This window comes from Callorhinchus milii, unplaced genomic scaffold (genome assembly GCF_018977255.1).
Source record: "Callorhinchus milii isolate IMCB2004 unplaced genomic scaffold, IMCB_Cmil_1.0 Scaffold20, whole genome shotgun sequence".
NCBI lineage: Eukaryota > Metazoa > Chordata > Chondrichthyes > Chimaeriformes > Callorhinchidae > Callorhinchus > Callorhinchus milii.
Window position 1 is genome coordinate 5,663,955 of NW_024704761.1, and position 23,878 is coordinate 5,687,832.

The 23,878-nt window shown below is 41.5% G+C and overlaps 1 protein-coding gene across 1 annotated transcript; it reads right to left on the reverse strand.

Moving 5' to 3' along the window:
- Positions 1-82: 82 nt before the first annotated feature.
- On the reverse strand, positions 83-22,200 carry card14 (caspase recruitment domain family, member 14). Its single transcript, XM_007888593.2, has 21 exons — positions 22,079-22,200; positions 19,890-20,112; positions 19,664-19,801; positions 17,732-18,057; positions 16,187-16,357; positions 15,050-15,169; positions 13,468-13,593; positions 12,587-12,739; positions 12,081-12,200; positions 11,397-11,527; positions 10,204-10,292; positions 9,222-9,303; positions 8,057-8,246; positions 7,700-7,823; positions 6,982-7,225; positions 6,471-6,549; positions 5,521-5,644; positions 4,399-4,560; positions 2,973-3,097; positions 2,652-2,767; positions 83-617 (listed from the first exon to the last, which is right to left on the reverse strand). The coding sequence occupies exons 2-21, from the start codon at positions 20,098-20,100 to the stop codon at positions 410-412; spliced, it is 3,039 nt and encodes a 1,012-aa protein (XP_007886784.1). The 5' UTR covers positions 20,101-20,112; positions 22,079-22,200; the 3' UTR covers positions 83-409.
- Between the last annotated feature and the right edge of the window lie 1,678 nt (positions 22,201-23,878).

Below are 23,878 nucleotides of genomic sequence, written 5' to 3' on the forward strand. Positions count from 1 at the left end.
GTGTAATGCTGGTCTAAGAGGTAATTTGACAAACATTTGAAATGAAAAACGTAAAAAGGAGAGAAGGAAGGAAGGTGGTCCTAGCAAGAGAGCTCTTTCAGAGCAACGGTCCTGGCAAGATGGGCTGAATGGTCACCTGTGAGGTGAAGCTCTATGATTGTAGAACACTAAAAAGCCATTAAAGGCTTTAATCATTTCCAATCAGGGAGAAAAGTCTCACAGAACCAATAACAAAGCTTCTTTTAGAGGGTCGCCATATCCTGTGTCTGGAAACGTGTGATAAAATATCTCCACCTCCACACCATTAAGAACAAGATGCACAGAGAAAAAAAATTCACCCAGTGTGATGATTACAACACTCAAATTGTATCTGTTCTTTTGACAATTGCGTTTCTATGGATTGGCTTCTCTAAAGCGGTGCCTTTTCAATCCACACAATTTTCTTTTGTTCTTCCCTTACTGCTGTTTTTACGCAGTTGATGAGTGAATCAAGATCATTCCAGGCATCAGGCGCAATGCTGTGGTACAGACATGGCAGTTTGTCTAAGCACCCCTCCTCCCTTTGAGCACACTTCAAAAGCAATTCCTCATTCACTCTATATTTATGCAAGATTTTCCTGAAAACAAGAATACATTAATGCATCTCATTTCTGTGAAAGAAATGTAGAATCATTCAAATTACAAGGCCACAAAAGTAATAGGTCTTAAAGGAAACTGAAACTAATAGATGAGAAAGATGATAAATAACTCATGGGGTAAATAACTAATACAAAACTGCTATTTGATAATAAAAACAGAAAGTGCTGAAAATGCCCAGATTGATCAGAACCTCAAAGAGAAACCAATCAAGTGTTACATCCAATACATTAACTTGCCTTTCTCTTCAGATAATGATTGACCTGCTGTTCATTTTCTACATTTGGGGATTTTATTTCTGGTTTCTAGCATTGATTTTTTTATGTCCACTCAAAATCAATTTCAGTATTTTAAGGGTATACTTTGAAAGCTGACTATGGATTTTGGTTGGAAAGGGTTTTGTATCCACTGTGTTATCAGGATACACACTATGCTGTATCTTCCAGTAATCTATACTCTTTTCCATTTGTCAACACCAATGTATGGAGTAAAGGAGACCTTTGACAAATGAATCTGCACATATTGATGTCTGGTCATGGTCAGCATGAATAAATTAGTTTATTTCCTGTAATACCAGCAACAGAAATTTGCATCTAGATATCCTTGCTTTTGTCTCGTATCTTCAGATTCAACCTTGAAAGTGAGTAAGCATTGATAATCCTGTTTTGATACTGAAATCTCCAGAAATTTATCACAAACGAGAAGAATGTAAAAGGACTAAGAAAGTATAGTTTATGAGAGCCTTTAACATTAAGATTAGGGTAACTCAGTCATTTGAGTAACAGAACTTGAGAACTTGGGAATGTCTTGGGTACGAATGCTAGTGGCACCACTCAGCCCTTCATCCATTCACAATTCTCTTTGGGGAGGAAGGATAATTGATGTCTCCTTGAGTTGAATGTTGAGCAAGCAAGGCTGCAGTAATATAAGGTATTAGTGATTCACTTATATCACTATCTGATCAATTCAAAGTGAAGCTTTGCATACTTTGTACAATGTAGCACTGCTCTCCCCAAGACATAATAAAATGATCAAAACCAATTCCATTTGACTCAACCTTGTACTCAACTTTATTTGATTCAACCTTATAAGGTGTTTTAATGAATGAGAGGACTCAATCAGTTGATACATATTTACTTATGGAAACGTTTTGGTGGCTATGGAAGTAGTTTCAGTGGAGTTTGCATATAGTTGCAAACAAATGTTTGCTTTGCATTAAGCCAATAGTAAATTAATTGATTGCGAAATGGAAACAACCAAATTTTGCAGAGTTTTATACAGTTTGCTTGACTGGACATAAAGTTTGTACTTTACACCACTGTCATCAAGGGCAATCTGGATCGGACAATACTAATCTGTAAACTAAATTAAACGGTATCGCTATCCCCAGATATGTTGAGATGCACTTTAATGCACTTGTTTGTTACGCAGCAGCTCAGACTGTGATGCCATGGGGGCAGACTCTGTCAGTCCAGACACTTTTCCTGCTCTCACCCACAGGCACAAACATAAATGTGTTTGGCTAATGCTCTGGGTTATAAGCTAACATGAAGAAAACAACATATTTGTCTTCTTGGAAAAAATATATGGGAACCAATAGAAAGAGTTTCAGCCACAGGGATGGCCCAGTGAATGCACTGTGCACCGTTGCACAAACAGCTGCATTTATGTCATACCAATGGCTTTTACATGAACCACACCATTACAAGTGATGACACACTTGTATCTTTCATTCAGGCTTTACAGATAAAAGTCCTGGGATTTTCGTTTCTTTGTTCCATGTGTGTGCGGGATATATCATTTCAAAAGCAGCTACAACGTATTTTACGTACACCTTTGGTGACCCCCCTCACCCACAGAACTTACCTGAAGAATCAACACTCTTAGATGAGAGAGAAGGGAGCATTTGGGGGAAATAAGCACAGAACAGAGGAGTTCTGCCTGGAACTGGCTCCAGGATTGCTCGAGCATAAACCATCACAATTATTTTTTTCCCCCCATTCGTCTGCACTTACTTTAGTTTCTTGTTGTTCTTTTCACACATGTGGATGACAATGACGATGGGGTAAATCTCCATTCGATGCAACTGTCTCACACAGTCCAGACTCAGTTCAAGGAGGCAATGTACATTCTGTAACCAAAACAACGTGGGTACTTTAAACCACCCGTTTAAAAAAAAAACACACACACAACACTGACTGAAGCAGCAAAAGAAAAGTAACAGTAGGTGAGAAAATGGGGAGAATTGGGGGAGCAAAGGGGAAACGAAAAAAGTAAGGGAAGGAACAAAACCCCTAAATTAACCAGAACAGGACGTGTGCAAACACCAACAATACCTTAGCAACCACAGCTTCCACTGCCTTCCGTGTGAAACAGCTGCACAATGAATTCTGTATGTCTTTCAGACCTACAATGTCACCTCTTCTCTCTTTTTCCGCATAGTCTTCGTTTCTCAAGCACTCTAGGAATAGAAAAGGTAACAGTTTCTTACTTAGCTTGTGGGGAGCATGATGAAAAACAATCTACCCGCAAGGAAACCCCAAACAAGTAAAAGGAGGCATTTCTGTGTAAGCTTAATAAAAAAAACTTTTGGTTCAATATAATTTTTAATCACACTGCACCGTTTCAAAGCCATTCACACAATGCGTTTTTAAAACGTTTTAACGTAAAGCAAAGGGGTGGGTTTCTGAACAATTTATCTTGTGTGTGAGAGATAGTTTAAACTTCCCAAAAATGCAGCTCTCTACCACATTGATTCAGCAGTGACCTTGGAACTAACCTTACAACAGATTGAATGTCAGAATCATTATAAAAGTAACTTGCTTTCCTTTTCATTGAAAAGGCCTCGATAAGTAGAGCAAAAAAATAAATGTTGTAGCTGTATTCCATTAACTTTGCCGGGTTTGAATCAAGTCTTTGTATTGCTTTTCTTCATACATGCAAAAGTTATAATATAAAATGTTTTTAAATTTTATAATGCACAATAATGAGACCCACAAAGAGTACTAAAAAGAGGTTTACAATCTGATGTTTACTGTAAAAATGGTTATCGTTGGGTGATGAGGGAGATGCAATCTCTCCTTCATTAGAATATTGTAAAAATCTGAGGAGGGGAGGGAATTACAGTATTACAATGAATTACTTTGAACTCTAGCATCTGACATTTGGTAGACAAAAACAGCAGCCAATCTGCAGCAATGCATAGAAGCAACAATGAGATCATCATTCTATTTATTCTTTTTGGAGCCAGGTGAATTTGGATGAGAGGAAGACAATAGCATTTCTCAGGCAAATAACTGGCACCTCAACTGCTCGCTGGGTTGGAACTTTGCAAGCACAATAATGTGGTCAGCCTTCAAACACCGCACATTTTGTCTCTGGAGCCTGTGGGACTATGGGCGAAGATTTTTCAAAATTCCTTGAGTGACTCTGGCAAGGCTTGTGTGTGTAGGACATCATTCCTCCCTGTTATACAACATTGCCCATTAAGCAGTTCTGTCCTACTTTACGTAGCTTTGATTCAATACAGCCTCATTAGCCCCTAATGCTTGATGTACTGCCCACTAAGTGTAATGACTTGGATGATTTTTTACCTAAAATAGAAAAATCCCATCATACAATTCAATTTGCATTTATACAGTGCTCTTTCACATTATTATAATCACACCTTGTGAAAGTCACCTTAACTGACACATTTTTTTAAAAAAAGTCTTCAAATAATCGAGTAATTTAGAAAATAATTTATGAATAAAAGCTCCTCACCAGGTTCGCATTTTTCATAATCCTTTTGGTCTTTAAGCTTCTCAAGCACAATCTTCCCGATCAGTGTTGACACGAGGATTACTGGCCGTAGAGCGGGTGGGTGGCAGGGTCTGACCAACGAGTAGGGCATCAGAGTGAAGCAATTGCCAGGAAGCTGCTCATCTGAAATAAAACAAGAATGAAAACTTTTTGAAATTTACAATAAAATTATAATACAACAACTTGCATTGTTGTATAGCACTGTTCACACCGGTTAGCCTCTCGAAATACTTTTAATGTGTATATAATGTGTACGTAAAGAGCAAAATTAAACAAAAATGATAGGTTGCAAATAGGCAGACTGACTGGTGGTGAATACTAGATATTGATGTCAACTACCGAAACTAACTAACTTATTAAACTTTGCGCTGCGAGCAGCTGGCAGGACAAGTATATGAAGATTTTTCTTCACATTTACAGTTCAAAGGTTCTTTAACCAGTAGCTAAGCCAGAGAACCGACAAAAGGGCTTTTACCCACTGGGACACTATGGAAGTGCCCAAGGGTTTTCAACCTTTCTCTTGATAGAAGAGATAGTGATCTGAAAATATTTCTTTTGCACTGAATTTGGTTTGCATCTCATTGCCTTTTTTGGTTTCTTTTCTTTGTCTCCGTCTTCCTCATCCACAACAAACCCAGAATGAGAACAATTTTAGGGAACGGTCTGCATGCATATTCTCATAGTTAGAGTACCAGCATAAGGGAAATAGGGGAAATTAATATCTCAGAATTCAACAAGCTTCTTCTCCTTATTGCATATGGAATCACATCCCATAATATAATAATAGCATTCGATATAGCGCCTTATCATGTCTTCGAGACGTCTCAAAGCACTTCACAGAATATACTGTTGATATTACAGACCAATTACTTGTAAATCATTTCTCGCTAAACTGCTTGTTTTTTTGTGGAAAGTGAAAGTAGCAAAGTCCATCATTTTACTACAGTTTACAAACTTGTAGTGAAAGACTTGAGCTCTCTATGATCACATCACCTTTCAAACAGTGATGTCTCAGGAGGCTACAATCTATCTAACAATCACAACCGTTGTTAGAACATCATTGCTCCAAGGACTGACTCTTACCTTCATCTTTGTCAGGATTGATGGTGTCGGAATCAAATGATAACCAGAGAGGGTTTCTCTGACTTATATCAGCGCTGACGATCCGCACCAGTTTGCTTTGACCTGATGATATTTTATGAGACAGCTGAAAAACAAACAGTTCAACTCATTATTAAAGGATAGTTATGGCAACAAAGCAAAAGAGTCTGTAAACAATGTCTATCGAACTTTGAAATCAGTTAGATGGTCCATTAAATTTGTCTTTCTGTCCTATGTCAACTCCTGTGAGGAAGATTACATTACATACTATATCCTATAAATACAGGTATTTGGATTTGGGACCCAACATGAAGCCTGATTTTTGTCTCTGAATATAAATTGGTTGAATTAGATGACAATAAAGATGGTTTGGACAGATTTTATGTTGGCACTGACATGAACATGGACTGCACTGGTATAAACTACACTGCAATCAAACATTCACATTCTGCACACCAAGCCTGCAGTATCTAGGCCAGCCTGACTTGCTCCACAAAACCACCCACACTGTACTATGTGACTTGAATCTCAGTGTAAGAAAAGGGAACGGACTGAACCAAACTGCACCAGAAATGCAGGAGCTGCACTGCTGTGTGTGTATAGTTCATGGGTTTACAATCTTCCATGTCTAGCTTTGATATTTTACACAGACATCAAGTGGCCTTGACTCCAGCCTTTTTCCCAGTTCCCCCACTGTTTTTCAAACAGCAGAAACAGTGACAATCAATTTTAATAGCTTTTGTGTGTGTCACACTGTTTACATGACAACCCCAGATGGTTGGGTTTGGTCTCTCTGGTTTACATTGTGGAGTCTGGAGTAGAATCTCCTCTGAACAGAGACAGGTTTCTGACTCTGAAAGAGTTCTCTCCAATTCAACATTTGGAAACACATCTGCTTTTCAATCCTGTGTGGCCTCAAGCGGTATGCTTGCCTTTCTGCCTTTCACCATTTCAGTTGATGCAGCCTGTTGAGCCATGTTCTGAATCATCCCAATCAGCAACTTCTGGGCCCTAAAGAGACACAGACGGGCAAAGAGATTAAAGTCCCCAGCGTTTCACAAGGTCACAAGTTCGAATGAAAAAAGGTGCTGCAGTCTATCTGATCTCACTTCTCCAGAATACCCACCTTACTGTCCTCCCTTCACAGTATCAAGCCGTGCTTTTTAAAAGAAGAGAGTCCAGAGTTGTGGCCTCAACCACGTTTCCTGGTAACCTGTTCCAGCTATTAGTTACCTTCTGGATAAAGAAAGCTTTCTGCTGTCTGTCTTGAAATTGCCATTTGCAACTCTAAACCTGTGTTATCTTGTTCTGCTATCTTGGTGCATCCTAAAGTCTGTCACCAGTCATGAAGATACATTGGTTGAGATATTTTAGTCTTTCAGATTGCGAAGAGAGATACAATGATCGTCAGAATGAATGTTTGTGTCAGTGTAATATTCTTACCGATAGTAGTTGGGAATTGTACCACTTGCCATGTCTGCCATTGTGTGGGGATTCACTCTGAAGGCTTTCCACTCACTGTTGCGTCTGAAAAAGCTGTCAGTGATATGAAGGATTTCATTGCACTGAACTGTAAATCCACCCAGCGATCCACTTTCCTTATTAAAGGTTATGTTAGCTCGGATGTAGAAAGAGTCACCAGAGGTCACAAGTTTCTTCTCAATATTTTCCACCAGGTTCTGATAAACTGATAGAAAAAGAACATTTCTCAGACAGTAAACAGCAACGGTTATAGCACGGCAAAGTGAAACCCTTCAGCAGAGACATAAATATACCAAAATAAAAAGATGAATATCACATAACAGAAAACACCCTTTGTCATGATCATAAAATATTTAAAAATTGGCACACGCCAATAACTTACGGATCAACATTTCTGAGAAATATAATAGATAGACATAAGATGTACTAAGTTGTGACTTCACAAATTTGAGTTTTCTATTAACTGATTGCAACTTGTGATAAAGAGTCAATTTATTTCTGTATCCCTGTAGTTCTGTACCCTTGGAATATCAAGGCTAAAGTGTTTGTGATATTACTCTGTCAGTCGAAGATTAATCTGTCTCTACACGACAGCAATTACCCCTGAAACACTTTGAGGCGTTTTGATATTATATGTGCCATAATAACCAATGCAAGGATTAGTGTTATAATAATTTACCCTCTCTATTGTCTCTTATAGACAAAGAACAGATGCCTTTAATGTGCTTCAGGGTCCAAACAGCCTCCTCCAAACTGGCATCCTCTAGCGAGGTTCTCTTACGTTCTTGGGTATTATACTCCACCTGTGGATTCATCAGCACCATTAGTTTCATTGGCAATTTTCAATTCCTTTAACAGTGCTTTACAAATTATTTTGAAGGCTGAAGATAAAATAAATAATGCCAGATTATCATAATGCAGGGGAGTCTCATTATAAAGCATACAAAAGAGTGTTGAGGGTGGGGAAAATCTAACTGGGCACAATGTAACCACAAAGCCAAATTGAAAAATGCTTCCGGTTTGTCTCAAACCGTACCATAATGATCTGGAAACCCGTCTTGAGGCCACTGTTTAGTGCTGGTGATTCAGGTTTGATGTTGTGAATGAATATACCAGTCACGTTCCCGCCAATGATTTCAATCTGATCCAGAATGCTGTCTCCATTGAACGTGACTAAAGATACTCTGCTCAGGAGCCTAAGTCGCTGAATTCCTGGAGGGAAAATCCTGCAGAAGAATCATAAGGAAAAGAGGTTAGAAAAGAGTGGAACCATCTAGGTTTGATTGAACTCTTCAAGGGACGAGCTCCTTTAAATTATAACTTTTATTTGTCTTAGCACTGAACCCTGGGTGATTATACAACTCAAAGAAGCAGACGAGAATAAATCTGATGCTGTCAGATATTTTTAGTTTCTCACACAGAGGGTAAGGCCTCTTCTTAAGAAAGCAAAGTTGTCGATATAATGTGGGATGTTAACCTGCTGGTAAAATTAACTGCATCACAGTCAACACAAGATAAAAATCTGGCAGCTGTGGAAAAGTTAATGAGTGATCCAGACACCCCCTGATACTGTTGCACAAGTCTAGCCTGAAATACAAGTAACAGTACTTCCCAAGTATTCCTCAGATTAGAGTTGGGTTATCTGATCACCAAGGAGTGTACTTAGGTTTATTTTGGCTTTACAAAATGTCACACAAACCTACCATGGCAGTATGTAGGAGGAGGAGATTGGAGGACTGAGTGCATTGTGTCTATTACAATATGCCTTGCCATATTGTATATATGTCTGAGCCAGACAGAGCAGAACGACAAGTCATCAATCAAATAAAGTGCCACAACTTAAATAACAGTTTGCATCACAAAATGATGCACTTGCCCTAATGGTTATTATTGTGCAACTCTGCTACAGAAAGCCACAAAGACAGAGCGAGACAGTGAAGCAATTAGGAGCATTATTCTGCAGCTGAGGTTAAGCAATGTAACTGGAGTGGTGAGTGTGAGATTCGTGCCTACACAAGGGCTTTTGCTGTGTTCAGCAAAAGACTTTGCGTGACTTTCAATGCTCTCCTCTACAAGCCTGCGTAGAAAACAAGTAATAATAATCAACGTATTTTATTTTACATAAATGTATTACTATTATGATTGCATAATAAAGGGTCATGAAATTTTCTGTGTCAATCAATTAAAATGCTTCTTTTTACCAGTTTTTTTCAGGTGGTGGAGGTGATCCATTCAGAGTTTGTGAGCCTTGAGGGGATGAATCAGACTTTTTGAGTGGCGGTACTGAAATGAATTTGAGAGAGTTCAGGTAATATGATTATCATCTGCTCAAAACCCACATGACTTAAATGCTACCAATCCACTTATGGCCTTCGCCCGTGAAAATGGTCAGCGCCAACTTATTGCAGGGGCGAGTACGTCGAAGTGGGACTCGAAGGGACCAAAGGCTTTCATGGGCCTTTAGCAACTTGACAACAACAACAACAACAACAAGATTCCATTTATTGAGTGCTTTTCACGTCGGGAGGACGTCCCAAGACGCTGGACAGTTGGGTCAGGACCCGAGCAAGGGGGAAATGGTTAGGGTGAGGGGAGGGAAGGGAGGGAGCAAGGAGGGGGTAGAGATTCGAGAGGGGAGCTGAAGGCACGGTCAAAGAGAGCCCCCAATCGCTTCAATTCACAGTTTGATAAATTTTGCTGACTGACTCATTATCAGACTCAATGCAGGGCAGGATAAGGTATGAAAAACAACAATAAGGTTACATTTGTATAGCGTCTTTCACGTCAGGAGGAGATACCAACCAGATAGTTGATACCAACAAGTCACTCAATGCTGAAGATGGAGAAACCGAGATGGTTCAGTCTCACTGTTACATCAGCTATCCAGATCTAAACGGACGTTACAAGAATATGCAACTGGAACAGCACACCACTGAGCTTGTGAGTGGCATATAACACCTTCCCCAGAACATGTGGGGGAAGCATAAATAGGAGTGCAGGTATACATACAGTAATTCAGCATTCTTTATTGTTAGAAACAACATAGCACTTTATTTTTTGGGGAGCTGGTTACCAGGCAGCCAATGTTTCACTGAACTTCACAGCCCACTTTGTCTCAACTCAGCTCTGCCACTCGGTTACTATGGTTTCATACAGAGCACGAATAAGAAAATGAAAACTCACTGACATCGGGAATATTTTCAATGCAACCATCAATATCAGAGCAGTGATCTACTGATGGGAAAGGGTCGTCATCGATCGAATATCTGCCGCTGTAAAAGCACGAAGAGAACAACAGTATCACCTCTCTATCAGAGCTAATAAAGTTTTTTTTATTAAGAGTGCAACTTTGCAATTGAATAAAAAACAGTGCTTGAAAACTCCATTGACTGTCTCGTACACAAGGAAATACATAGATTCTTGGAAGTTGGTTTATTAAGGGATTCTGGAATAAAGGAGGGGAGATGGGATGTTAAGATCTGTCATCATCTAATAAACTGGCGAGCAGGTTCAATAGGCTGAATGGCCTCCCCCTGTTCCGGTGTTGTGCTAAGTTACGATACAAGATATTTAATTATCACTTTGGATCCCATTCATCCTAAGTTCTTCCTATCAGAATTAAGCTCTCAGGCTCAAAGGGCAGTGTGAATGGGGTGCAGAACAGTGAGTAAGTGCTGATTCCTGAGATGCTCACACACTGAGCATCTGATCCGGGCAGAACTAAGCAGAGAGGGAGGAGGGGCGGGGAGGAAGCAGAGTCACCTTGGACTCTTGTGATCTTGGAGCAGATCATCCACTTGTTCTCTCTGCTGTAGATGGTGCATGGAGAACAACAGGACAAGTCATAAATATCTTAAACAGAGAATCTTGTCCTGAACTGCAACAACAAACAAGGTCCTGCATAACACCTTATTCTCCTCCTTATCAAACTTTGATCACATCAGTAGTGATTTTGGATACAAGCTGATACAAGAACAGACTGCAGGGTACAGACTGCAGGTGGAGTCCTGTAGCTCAGTGGTTAGAGCACTCGCTTTGCAAGTGAGAGACCTGAGTTCAATTCCAGGCAGAGGGCGAAACCTTGGGCAAGTTTCCTTACTCCACACACAGCCCAATAATAATAATCCCTCCAAAACCAAAAAGAATAATAAATTGGTCATTTTCAATCTACGACTGTTTGTGGGACATTGCTGTGCGCAATTGGCTGCCGCGTTCGCCCACAAATATACAGTCAATTCACTTTACAGTGTGTTCTGTGAAGCGCTTTGGGACGTCCTCCCGACGTGAAAAGCGCTATATCAAATGCAAGGATTATTATTATTATTATTATTATTATATTATTATTATTATTACCGGGGGAGGATGCAGCCTCTCACCTGTATGGCTGATCCAGGTCATCTTCAGTCAGGCGTCTGTAGATCGATTCCTTGCTGGGCGGCTCGACAAAAGACGACCTAACGCTGCTCGGCAATTCAACATTATCGTACCTCTTCACGTTTTGGCAGAGCTGCGAATAATACCAAAGTGGCCGTCAGAAACCGCTACCAGGGCACTGAGTGTGGGATGCAGGTGACAACTTGAATTCTCATCTGGATTTATCATTTCAAAAGATAACGGCGTGGGCTGGCATTTCTGATTAACTGCACACAAATAGGATTCGGACCAGGTTGTTTTTGAATTCAACCAGCGAGGTAGTTATAGCATGACAAGTAAGGTTTGAATGATGGAGGTCCTTTGACCCATTCAAGCTTTTTCTCCTTCTAACTCTGTATCTGAAATAATCGTTCCAGCTTTGCTCTCTCAATGCAACTTAGCATGTAGCAGATTACCACTGGGGGTGCTGACGTCGTACATTCCTTGTTACCAGGTGGTGTCCTGGGTAGATTTCGCCCAAGTTTGTCCACAAAACACACAGTCACTACACTTTAAAGTATATTCCTGTGAAGCGCTTTGGGACCACCTCCCGAAACGAAAGGCGCTGTACCAAATGTAATGAATTATTATTATTATTTTTATGATACATTTCTACTGTATGGGGTGAGAGTAGATTGTTGCCGTACCTCACTCTGGATGTTCCTGTCGTCATCACTGTCATTCTCTTGGCTGGACGTCGTGAAGCTCACTGCAGGCAGACGCTTCAGTTTGGGTTTTTCACGCAGCGGAATTACACGCTCCTTTTTCTGTAATGGGAAAAACAGTTAAAGGAAGGTTGAAATCCGCATTACTTTGCTTGACTACCGCCTACAAGACTTCATCCCATTGTGTTATGTGGACTTGCGATTTAAACACCTCGGGACGTCCTCCTGACGTGAAAGGCGCTATACAAATGTAATTAGTCAATTTGTTGTTGTCGTTAAACAAAAATGAATCCAAGGTCAATTGTAGAGTCCCAGTTGCTGCTTCCTGGATTAGCTAATTCAGCACAGATTGGCATCGGTACTTGGATCACGTCAGCTTTTTACCTTCATTGATTAGACCACCGGGGAGCTGTTTTAGACCAGGACTAGATTTCTAGGCACTGATGTCATCTCTATCGCCTTATCGCTCAAGAAAAAAAAATTCTTACATCCTGTCTGGCCCTGTTCGATCGTATCTGCAGTATTTCTTTGTTCAGTTCGCGACAGGTGTCCTGCAGTTCGATGACTTGCCTGCGACACAAATCCTTGTCTATGATCATTTTGCTCATCTGTACCTGGACCTCATCCCTGGCACCATACGCCTGGACAAACAGTACAAAGAAAGGAGCCTTAACCTCACCAAGCCATACGCATCATCAGATCTGCCATTGTCATGGGTGCTCGCAGGCGTTTCAAAATTGCACTGGGAACTCCCGACGTATTATTCACACTAGTGTACAATACAATACAAAATTATATTTGTGTAGCGCCTTTCACGTCGGGAGGACTTCCCAAGGTGCTGGATAGTCAGGGATTTGGACCCAAGCAGGGGGATTTGGGATCAGGGAAGGTGGAGAGTAGGGAGAGTGGCCAAAGGCGTGGTTGAAGAGCAGGGTCTTGACACTCTTTGTGTAGGTGGGATCCCTCACTCACTGCCCTCTTGATGTTTCTCCAGGACCTAGGATTCCTGTACATAGAGAATAACAAAAGAACAGCTTTTTCACTAAGAAACTCTTAATAAAGTGTTTCAATGCCACAAATGGGATCAACCATCCCAGGCTACAGAGGTGGAGGAAAGAAATATTAACCAGAGTTTCTTTCCCCGATCACTATCCAATGACTTGTTAGCTGGGACAGCATCGTGCTGAGCCCTGATAGTCCTCACACAGTAACCCAGTGACGCTCACTGACCAAACTCACGAATGAAGCAACACACTGAACATAACACACTAGAGTGACACACTGGACTTGAAGACGCTGACACCAGTGGAAGCATACTCTACAACCGAGCCCACCACCTTCAGCACGAGGTAAGGATAGATTTTGTTACCTCGTCACGTTCCTTTTGCAGTTCTGAAACCTGCGACTGGAGCGAGTCAATTTTCTCTTTGTACATATTGCAGTCCATCTTAAGAGTGGTGCATTCCATTAGCAAATTCTCCTTTTCGTCCAGGAACTGGTGCAAAAAAAAAAGCAGAAACAACGTCAATGCTTCTGAACTCATGAGGAGCTCAGTTAGCAGAGTACAGGTGGGACGCTAAGACTGGGTTGGGATTTGGAGGAGCTCACATCAAAGATAAAGCTGGTTTAAAACCATTTAGGACCACTATAGGAAACCTCAATGCAGAATGCACGTATAAGCAGTGAAAATGCTTACTTACACATTTGCAGTGTGGTGCTAAGTCTGGTTAAAAAGAAAGTTAATTTGGAATACTCCTTTCCCTTTTACAAATCACTATGGCGGAGGATTAGTCTGGGCTCACGTCAACATTTCAGAGTACTTCTTAGCTTATTGCTATCAAGTACTGCACAGTGACTGTGTACTTGAAGGCACAATAACAATCCAGGTTCCTTAGTATGAGTGAACTCTTGGAAAAGAGTGAGAATGAGGAAACGGGAATTGATCCAAATAGATTCAACAGAAAATGAAAAAAAGGATTTGGCAGTATGTTTGTTATTGATTAAACAAAGGCATATAATTAACTTTGTATGAGAAATTTGTGAAATACAGTATTGCTGTGATTTGCCACTTGTTCAGAGCAACGTCCTAACTCAGTGATCAGCCAGAGGCTGGATTACTGATGCTACCTCTCGTTTATTTTCACACTGTACACTGTACATTATTTAAAAAAATGTTGTAAGCTGCGGCAGTTTGTCAAATTGATCAGTCTCAGCACTTTGATTTGTTCTGCTTTTGATGACAGTTAGGAATTTCCCACTTCACTCTTAGACAACACTTTTTGTTCTGCTTTTCACTCCCTTCCCCTTTCAGCTGAAACTTTTTATAGTTTGGATTTTTGTGTGAGAAAATCTCCTCACCCCCACCCCCAACCCCCCACATCCCACCCCACTGCCCCCGGCTCAGTTCCTCCCCTCCCCGCTTCTTCTACTGATTGCACTAAACTTTTTTCTCCCCTTCTCCTGGGGTAACGATCAACCTGCTGAGACCACCATGGGAACCTCAACCAAGTGACCATTATTCGTGGCTGAGCTTTGACATCTAGACAAACTGCCTTCCAATTGAACTTCCTCTAACTCAGGGATGGCCAACTTGTCTATTTTATGAGCGTGACTATTTCACGCAAGCATAATGTGGTCCACAGGCTGCATGTTGACCATCCCTGCTCTAAATTTATGGGCACCAAGACAATTCCAGCACCCCAACTAACTCAGCACAGAGTAGGACTTGAACCTATAATGTTCCATGTTTCAAGGTCTCCACTCCACCCTGTTCTCTGCTCAATCACGCACTTTAAGCACTATTTACAGAACCTGAACAGGAAGTTCAATTGGCCTCCTACTTCAACAAGTGAAACAGTGGGCGTCAGATCTTTCGCACTGTTAAGAGCTTATCCCAGGTCTGCAGCATTTCCATCATACCTGCAACTGCAAGTTCATGTTGGACCCCTCACCTCATTCCTCAGTTGATCAGCCTGATCCAAGTCCAAACGCAGTGTGTTCATTTCCTTCATCATCTCCTGTCTGTCCTCAAGAGCTTCGACACGGTCTTGCTCCAGAATGTCTATAGTCACCTATTGACAAGCAATTTTGAAAAGAGTAAACCGAGCTTTGCACTGAGAAGCTTTTCTTACAAGTTGACTGTCTTTATCAAGAGACATTGCTTCTGTGATGCCAACAACAACAACAACTTGCATTTATATAGTGCCCCTTGTGCAGGGTAGGATCTCAATCAGCCAGTGGACAGATTGAATCCGTTCCAATTTCTACCATTATTGTAGACAATTTGAACAGAGGGGTTTCCAATTTAAATCACTTATTTCATGACAAACCACTGTATAGTGTGAAACTGAGCAATACTGGAACTTCATAGTTTCGACCCTTGGGCTGACCTTGTGTCACTCACTGTGGACGCAGGTGGCATCTTTGTCCAGGGTGAGGGGTGGGTAAATTATCTGCCAGAGTTCGAGCTCAGTAATTACAAATGGGAAGCGTACAAGAGAAGTATAGATGAAGAACGTCTTTCGTCTCATTTGATCTCATCTTTCCGTGTTGATTGAGAATATTGCGGACTGACATTTCAGTGTTGGTGCTAGGGGAGTCGGAGGTGCCATCAGTTGGATGAGATATTAAATTGAGATCCTGTCTGCCTGTTCTGGCGGGAGGGAGTTCAGAAGGGTGGTCAGCTAGACAAAATTGGTCATTCACATCATGGCTGTTTGTGGGTCATTGCTGTGTGCAAATTGGCTACCACATTCGTCTACAAAATACACAGTCTCTACATTTTACAGTAAATCCTGCGAAATGCTTTGAGACATCCTCCCAACGTGAAAGGCACTATATTAAATGCAAGGATTATTAATGTCGTTGTTGTTGGCAAGACATTGGGAGGAATTTGCTTTTCCTTTCAAATAGTTCCATAGGATCTTTAATGTCCATTTGAACAGATGGTATCTGTGCTCTCCCATCTGCTCTCAGACATATGCGTGAATCATCGAAACCCAGAGGATTTCAACTAAAGAGAGAGAGATAGTGACACACACATACACATGTACAAAGCACATACACATGACAAACCATACTGTACATACTGGGTTGAGTTGCAGCTCCTGAATCCTGAACCGCAGTGTGTACATTTCTTCCTTTAAATGCAGGAGTTCATCTTGCTTCGGCTTGAATTCCTCGCGCAGTTTCAATGACATTCTTCGCTCGACGTCAAACTTGACGATTAGCTTTTTGTTCTCCATGATCAGATTATCCACCTTCAAAAAGGAAAACAAAGCAGAAGCCCGGTCAATTGGATGGAGGCTATCGCTGAGGCTGTCGATTACACTTTAAAAAGAAACATATTGGTCCTAAAGCCAGCTCAATGCTTTCTGTCTGTGGGGAGGTATGAGCCGTCCACCCATCATCAGCTTCAATGTTGTGGCCACAGACACCTGACATAATGAGGGATGAGCTTTGAATCAAGCTAACGTTTACGGGGAGGCAGAAAGAGATCGTAAGTTCACATTGCAATGCTCGTCTTAAGACCTTCCTCTTCGTCCGAGCCCTTGGTCACTTCCCGCCTTGCCCTCCATTCCTCTTGACTCCACCCCCCCCCCCCCCCCAGCTCGGGTTCAAACCCTTGACTTGTCACATCCTAAAGCAAAATATAAATGCAATTTGCTGCTGCTGTTGTTGCTGTCGACACACAGAGCACTCATTTTAAAATCACAGCTGTGCAATGCTTTGAAATGTATTTTTGTTTGAGAATTAATTGCTTAAATTAACCCGCGATGACTTATTTCCACCTAGACAATGTTATTGATGAGAAAGGACATATCTAAGTACATCTAATCTAGCTTGAACGTAATGCCACCAATATTTGCTTGTGACTGATTTGAGATAGGTCTGACTGTTTGAGAAAGGGACGGCTATTTTTTTCCTGAGCTGAGTAATAAATGGAGCAAACATCGAATCCAATGTGACCTTACCTCTACTACCATCTACCACCACTGCTTCCAGTGAATCCTGCTGCCATCTTTAAACCTTTCATGTGTGCTATCCTGTAGGGATTTTGAACTGGATGCAACACAGAATGCTATCCAATGCTATTAAATAAAGTGTCACCAATTGTGAATGTAAATGGGAGTGGGGGGGGCAGGGGAAGATCTAGCATTAGCACAGAAGCAATAGTCCAGATAGCCTGCGGCTTGATGAAACTTTCTATGATTCACCTCTTTGTCTGGGTTATTCAAAATGTCTTTTTATTTCTCTCCCCTTCCTTTCTGCAGCCCCGTCCTCTTTGTAAAAAGGAGATTCTAACATGTGACTATTGGCAATGAAAGTGTATAGTAACTGCCAGCAGGTAGACATAGCTGAACCAAACAAGTTCAAGCTAGTGTTTCAGAACATTTATAATAATATACATTTGAGTGTCTTAACAGACATGTAAATTGTCTGTCCACCTGGATTCATATCCGACCTGTATTTTAACAAAAACAGCTGTCCTCCACCGGCTATCAGAAGTCAAAGGTATTTAATTCAGCTAACAGATTGCCCTATTGGAATGTAAGAGAGCTAAATCCACGCTGCAGGGTTTCACATAAATCGGGTTTATACTGATCAAGAAAATATTAACGAGAAGGTTATACCTGTTGCTGTAAGTCTCTGCTCCGTGTCACAGCCATTTCTTTCTCCTGGAGTGTGTTGGTGTAGCGCATTAATATCTGGTAGTTTTCCTCCTTCAGGCGAAACATTTCGTCATGGTGACGATGCCAGTCCATCTTCATCCTGCTCAGGTTCGCCTCCATGGCCTTTGTACTCTCCAGCTCTTTCTTGAGTTGTTGGTTCTGTTCCTCCAAGATTTGTGACTTCTCGTGCAGCTGGTGTTTCTGACATTTCTCCTCCCCGAGCCATTTGTGGGTCTTCATCACTTCGTTCATTAGGAACTGAATCATACCCAAATTTCCTTTCTCGTCTGCAACAAAGGGGTGAAGCAAAGTGAGTCATCGTGCAGAACAGGAAGGTCTCAGGTTCTGTCCCCAATCTGTGCTGATCTTAAGCAGGGCAGCATTTAGATACTGAATTTGGTCTTAGGGCTTCCTCCAAGCAGGGGAAATTCTGCCAGAGATTTTGCTCCTGATAGCTATTGAGTGACCTCTTGTGGACAAGCATGTGTAGGAGGTTTGATAGGACCGAATCGAGCAAGACTCCTGCAATGCTCCGAGTGGTGAATAGCATGCTAACACTCTAACATGTGAGCCTTTCTGCTGAGGCTCACGCAAACATTGACCACTTGTATAGGAAGTATAGGGAGCTGTTTAGTACCCACAAAGTCTTACTCCAGGGAAGCTGTATCTTCAGGAGAAGAGGGAGATTAAATACAATAGATTATTTGAAATGTTTAAATTTTTTAAACGCGGGTGCCGCAAGGAAGCTTTGGTAACACTTACAAAGATCTTACTGGGAACCGATTAACTTACTTCACCTTAAAATTCAGACTAGTGGAGAGAGCTTTTCTGACTAGAGCTTAAAACTAACATACAGGGGGATACAGCAGCTTTCGAGAGAGAAACTGCAGCACTTGCCACCAGTGAAATACAGTATCTTCAACACAATACATTTAATTAAAAAGCAACAAATATGCCAGATTCCTGCAGAGGGCAGTGTGAACTTGTGTGAGAAGCATCGTCAGGCACCAACAACCAAGGCAACGTGTACAGAATAGGGCAAAAACAACATTGATTCTCAAACCCATTTATTGACTAATCCTGACTTCTTTCGGTAATTTGGTACAGGATATGGAAAAAAAAACCTAGGCCTATATTTTTCAGATATTCTTGTTGCTATCGGTGACTTAGGCTCGTCCAAACACCATCGAACACATTCCCAGAGCGGAAAGTCTTCCGAAAGTGCGGCTGAAGCACCAAATGCTCAATTTTAGTGAATCAAAGGCTCTAGTGAGGGTTTGAACCGGGAGCCGGAAACAACAAAAACAGTGAAACCATGAAGTTAGTAAGTGCAGAAGGTTGGGAGTGCGGTAGGGAATGTCATTAGATGGTATCAGTGATTGAAGAAAACGTCACGCCAGTAGTGGTGCACAGCAGCACTACCACTTTGGCTGAGAACAACAACAGCAGCAGCAGCAACAACAACTTGCATTTATATAGCACCCTTCGCTTGGGGTAGTGTCCCGGAGCGCTTCACAGTAGCAGAATCTGGCAACAAGGCAAGGGAAGAGGGAAGTGACCATAGAAGCGATCAAAAAGGAAGGTCTTTAGGTGGGATTTGAAGCTGGGGAGAGAACTCAAGCAGAGAAGCCTATAGGTAGAATAATAAAATCTTACAGCACAGAAGGAGGCCACTTGGCCCATCGTGCCTGTAGCAGCTCTTTGAAAGAGCTCTGCAACATAGAATCATATAATAATCATGGCTTGGCAGAATCAGATGCAGGGTCACACCTACCAATAGATTCAGAACAAAGCAAGTCATCTCCTCACCCTCTTAACTAAGTGCCTGAACTAAGAAGAGGGGTGTGGGGGAAAGGAGAGGAAGTTTAGACTCAAAAATAAGGCCAATCTTACCTAACATGCTGCTACATTCTCTGGTGGGTTCTTCGCCAGTGATCAATGTGTAAATCTCTGGATTATAGAACCCCAAGGATTCAAGGAAGGCCACACCTCCCTTCTTCCCACGAGATCTGAGGAGATCCAGCAAATAGCCTGGAGGCAAGAGGATACATTTTTTTAAAAAAATCGTGCACTCTTTGACAGTCGTTGAAAATCTCTCGCAGCACAGGCGCTTGCTTACCAGTTCTCATGCATCGGTGCTTGAGGTGTGGGCCGAAGAGAATTTCCTCTTCATCGGTCTCCGTGATAACAAGGCACTGACGTAGATAAGGGGTGATGTGACAGGGGCGGACTTTGCTGGTGATTATGTGGCGGTGATTTTCAATGAGGTCCCATATGGCTTCCTCGTCTAGATCCTTTATGACCAACTTACCCGGTGGAACCACATCCATGACAGCTCACACCTGGAAGGGAAAGAACGATTAAGTCACTTAAAAACTCAGACACCACGATGGAGCAAAGGCAGCTGGATATGAGCAACAGATCATAAGATCAAATGATTGGATTGGTTGAAGAAGGTCCTTTGGCTCATCTGATCTCTTCCTTGCATCGTATTGTCCTCACATTACAGCATCACCTGTATCGGGCCTACAGTGCTTTTACTCCCACCCTCTGGTCTCTTCATCCTGGAGTCCCTTCACCTTGCCCCCTCCATTACCTCCTTTAAGGCCTGTCTCCCTTCCGTTACAGCTATTGATATCCCAAGGCTGGGGAATGGCAATGTGGCACAGTACGGTTCTGCAAATAGGTTGAGGAAGAAGAGAAACAATAGCGAGCTCCATTTGGGCAGAATGGCTGGTTTTAATTGAGTGTACAAGACCTGCCGAGTCTCCTGTGAGCCCTCCCATGTACAAATATGTTCATATGATAAGAATTGTTCACGAAACATGTGCTATGTTTGTATATGGTACCCAGCACAGTACAGAGCATATGAAGCCAAGTGCTGCTCAGGATAGCGGAACGTAAATGCTTAGCGGACCGTGGCTTGAATGAGCATTGAAGTGTGACCTTAACCTTCTTTCTGAGAAAAGAACTCGTGAAATGACTGTGCAAAACCTGTTACATTATAACAGAACGCACAAAAAGTGCTGAGTCAGTCACTGCTCTCATGAGCAGAGCAACCGACCCGATCAATCTAACGCAAGTTCCCAGTATTATGGTTAACCTTTGAGTAATGCTATTAGGTCTTGTTTTTGCTCGGGGGTTATTAGGCACTGGACCAATTAATTACTCAAAGCACGGCATGCATTTTTGAGTTGTGCATTTCTGAGATAGCTCTTACACCACAAATGAATCATGATTCCAAGATACAAGCGCATGGAAATTTTGACATTTTATTTTTCTTCCCCTCGTTGAGCTCATCGGCTATTTCCCTGCTGAAAAGATGCTCTGCTAGCATTCTGGGAGATGACCAGAGGAGGGAATGAAGAGCAAGTTGGGAAGCCTTCACTCAGCACCTAAAAAAATCTGTACTTTCCAATGCTGTGGGATGTCCTCCCAATGTGAAAGGCACTAAATAAATGCAATTTGTTGATGTTGTTTTACAGACATTGGAACTCATCATAATAATAAATAAGAATCCTTACATTGATATAGTGCCTTTCACTTCAGGACTCTCAAAGCGCTTCACAGGATATACTGTAAAGCAGAGTGACTGTACGTATGAGTGAATGCGCACACCAATGACTCACAAACCCATGAAGTGAATGTCCAATTTTATTTTGGGGGATTGTTAGTCAGGACACCGGGAGAAACTCCCTTCTCTTGTTGAATAATCCACCTAAACATGCAGTCATCTCATCCAAAGGACGGCACCTCTGACAACGCAGCATGCCCCCAGCACTGCATTGGAGCATCAGCCGCTAGATTATATGAGTACCAAGTTCCGTCGTCGGATTTGAACACACAACCTTCTCACTCCGAGGCGAGAGTCATGTGCAGAATTATAATAATAATGATAATAATCCTCGCATTTGGTATACTGCCTTATCATGTTGGAAAGATGTCCCAAAGCGCTTCACAGTATTTACTGTGAAATGGAGTAACTTTATTTTGAAGGCAAACCGATAGCACAATTCCACACAGCAACGTCCCACAAACCACCATGAAACAAAGGACCACTTTCCACAGCGCAGCCTTTTAAAGAAAGGATTCATTTGATATACTCATTGCTACTTGAATGCAATCATATATTCCCTATCTGAGATACAGAGTTTAGAATGGGAGGGAACAGTGTGAATCCAAACATTAACACCTAGTATCAAGCAGTTGATATGGAATGCCTGAGGTAGTCACAGCACTTACATTAAAACCTACTATGAATTCACCATTTGCCAGTGATAGAAAATAACAGAAACATTGCTTACTTACTTTATTGCTTGCCAGTTGTTTAAGATCCTCCCAGCACAGTGCAAATGTTTCTAATGAATTGCTTTGTTGAAACAGAAATGCCTGCTCACCTCCTCTTACTGTGCAGAGGCAATCTACGAACTGCAGAAAGGTGCCGTGGAGGACGATAGAGAGAGGAAAATCACAGAAGCAAGTAAAGGTCTTCAGGAAACAAAAGAAAAAAAATGACTCTGCACAAACTTAGAATATTCTCTTTGCTGTGAGTGGGAGGGTTTGGAACCTGATGATATTTTGCCTCGGATATTTCAAGGTGGTATTTGTTTAAAGTGGTCTTGTCAGTCCTGGTTCTATCAATGAAACAAAAAGAGAGGTTGCCTAAGAAACTAAGTGGATGTTGGTTGTTCTTGGTACCAGAGCCACTAGTGCTGCATTCATGTTGCAGGATTCATTTGCAGAATTGCAGAATTAATTTAGTTACTCAATCCACCACGACTGTTTGTGGGACATTGCTGTGCACAATTGGCTGCCATGTCTTGCCCACAAAATACAGTCAATTCATTTCACACTATATCTGTGAAGTGCCTTGAGATGTCTCGAAGACATGATAAGGCGCTATATCAAATGCAAGGATTACTATTAGAATTCACAATTCTTCATTGGAACTCGATAACAAAATGCAGTAGGGTTTAGAATCTGTTCTGCTCTGTCAGGGCACCAGTGATGCTGGAAGCTGAGTGGATTCCTAACTTGTCTGCAAGTAAGAAATTCTCAATTCCAGAGAATTTGTCCGAGTTGGTCTATCAGACACAGAGGCACAATTCTGAAGGCGATACTGAGAGGATTGTTTTGCATAGAGCACAATTTCCATAATACACTACCTGCTGATTAATCAATGGAACTAATATTTTTTTTTTTTAGTTCTTATCTTCAGTGTACAGCGTTCCAAAGACATTTATGATGACACTAGTCTGCCATGAAGCCCACATTGCTTCTGCTTATTGTTTGCCACTTGATAAACCTGCTCGCTAACCAGAGCAAATGTCTGTTGGAACCACACTGGGTTGTACTAATAACTCACTAATCAAGTCAATTCTGTGTGAGGTCAATTCAAAGGTATTTGACTGAGAACAGTAAGTTCCTGTTGAAGGGAGGGGAAGAAGGTCAGTTGGTATTTCCATATTTATTAAAGAACTATTTGCCTCCTCCTCTGAAGATATTTTGACTCCTTTTGTTCCTGTACTAGGGCAAGATTCCAAGTGATCATTATTTGCGTGCCATTATTTGTGACATTAACAGGATATTTGATATCACAGCTGAGGCTGATACGTTTCACATCAGCCGTCAACAGGCAATCACCTCCCAACAAAGATCACTGGATAGCAATCAGAAACCCGGAAGATTTTCCTTCCCCCAACCCGGGAGATCTGAGGCTAATTATACCATCCTTACTGGCAACCCGACTCATCATCTCAGTGTTGGGATCAAATCTGGGAAATTTCATACCTGTATAGTTCAGCTACACATTGAATAAACTCACCATTGAATAAATAAATAAAATAAATTCAAGGAGTCTAGCTCAATGTTATTTCAGAGATTCACCTTTTCCCAGTTAGAAATACAATGGAAGAAATAAACATTTCCTGGAAACATGGAGTGAGAAACCTTTCACTTTGGGGATTATAGTAATTAATTAAAGACAAGTAAAATGATGTTCCTGCATTTAGTATAAACCCCCTCCAAGGGCCCTCTCTCTCTTTTGTGCTCTTATCCCTTCATCATCTAACATTTTTTGAATCACGTTGCAGAATCTTTCTCTCTCTC

What these genes read in the sequence shown, in the direction of transcription:
- card14 (XM_007888593.2), bottom strand. Translation starts at nt 20,100, where the DNA reads ATGGATGTGGTTCCACCGGGTAAGTTGGTCATAAAGGATCTAGACGAG. An exon ending in CTGATCAACTGAGGAATGAG is followed by an intron (nt 13,594 to 15,049) that starts GTGAGGGGTCCA and finishes TTTTTGCACCAG; the next exon opens with TTCCTGGACGAAAAGGAGAA. An exon ending in AAGAACAACAAGAAACTAAA is followed by an intron (nt 618 to 2,651) that starts GTAAGTGCAGAC and finishes TCTTGTTTTCAG; the next exon opens with GAAAATCTTGCATAAATATA.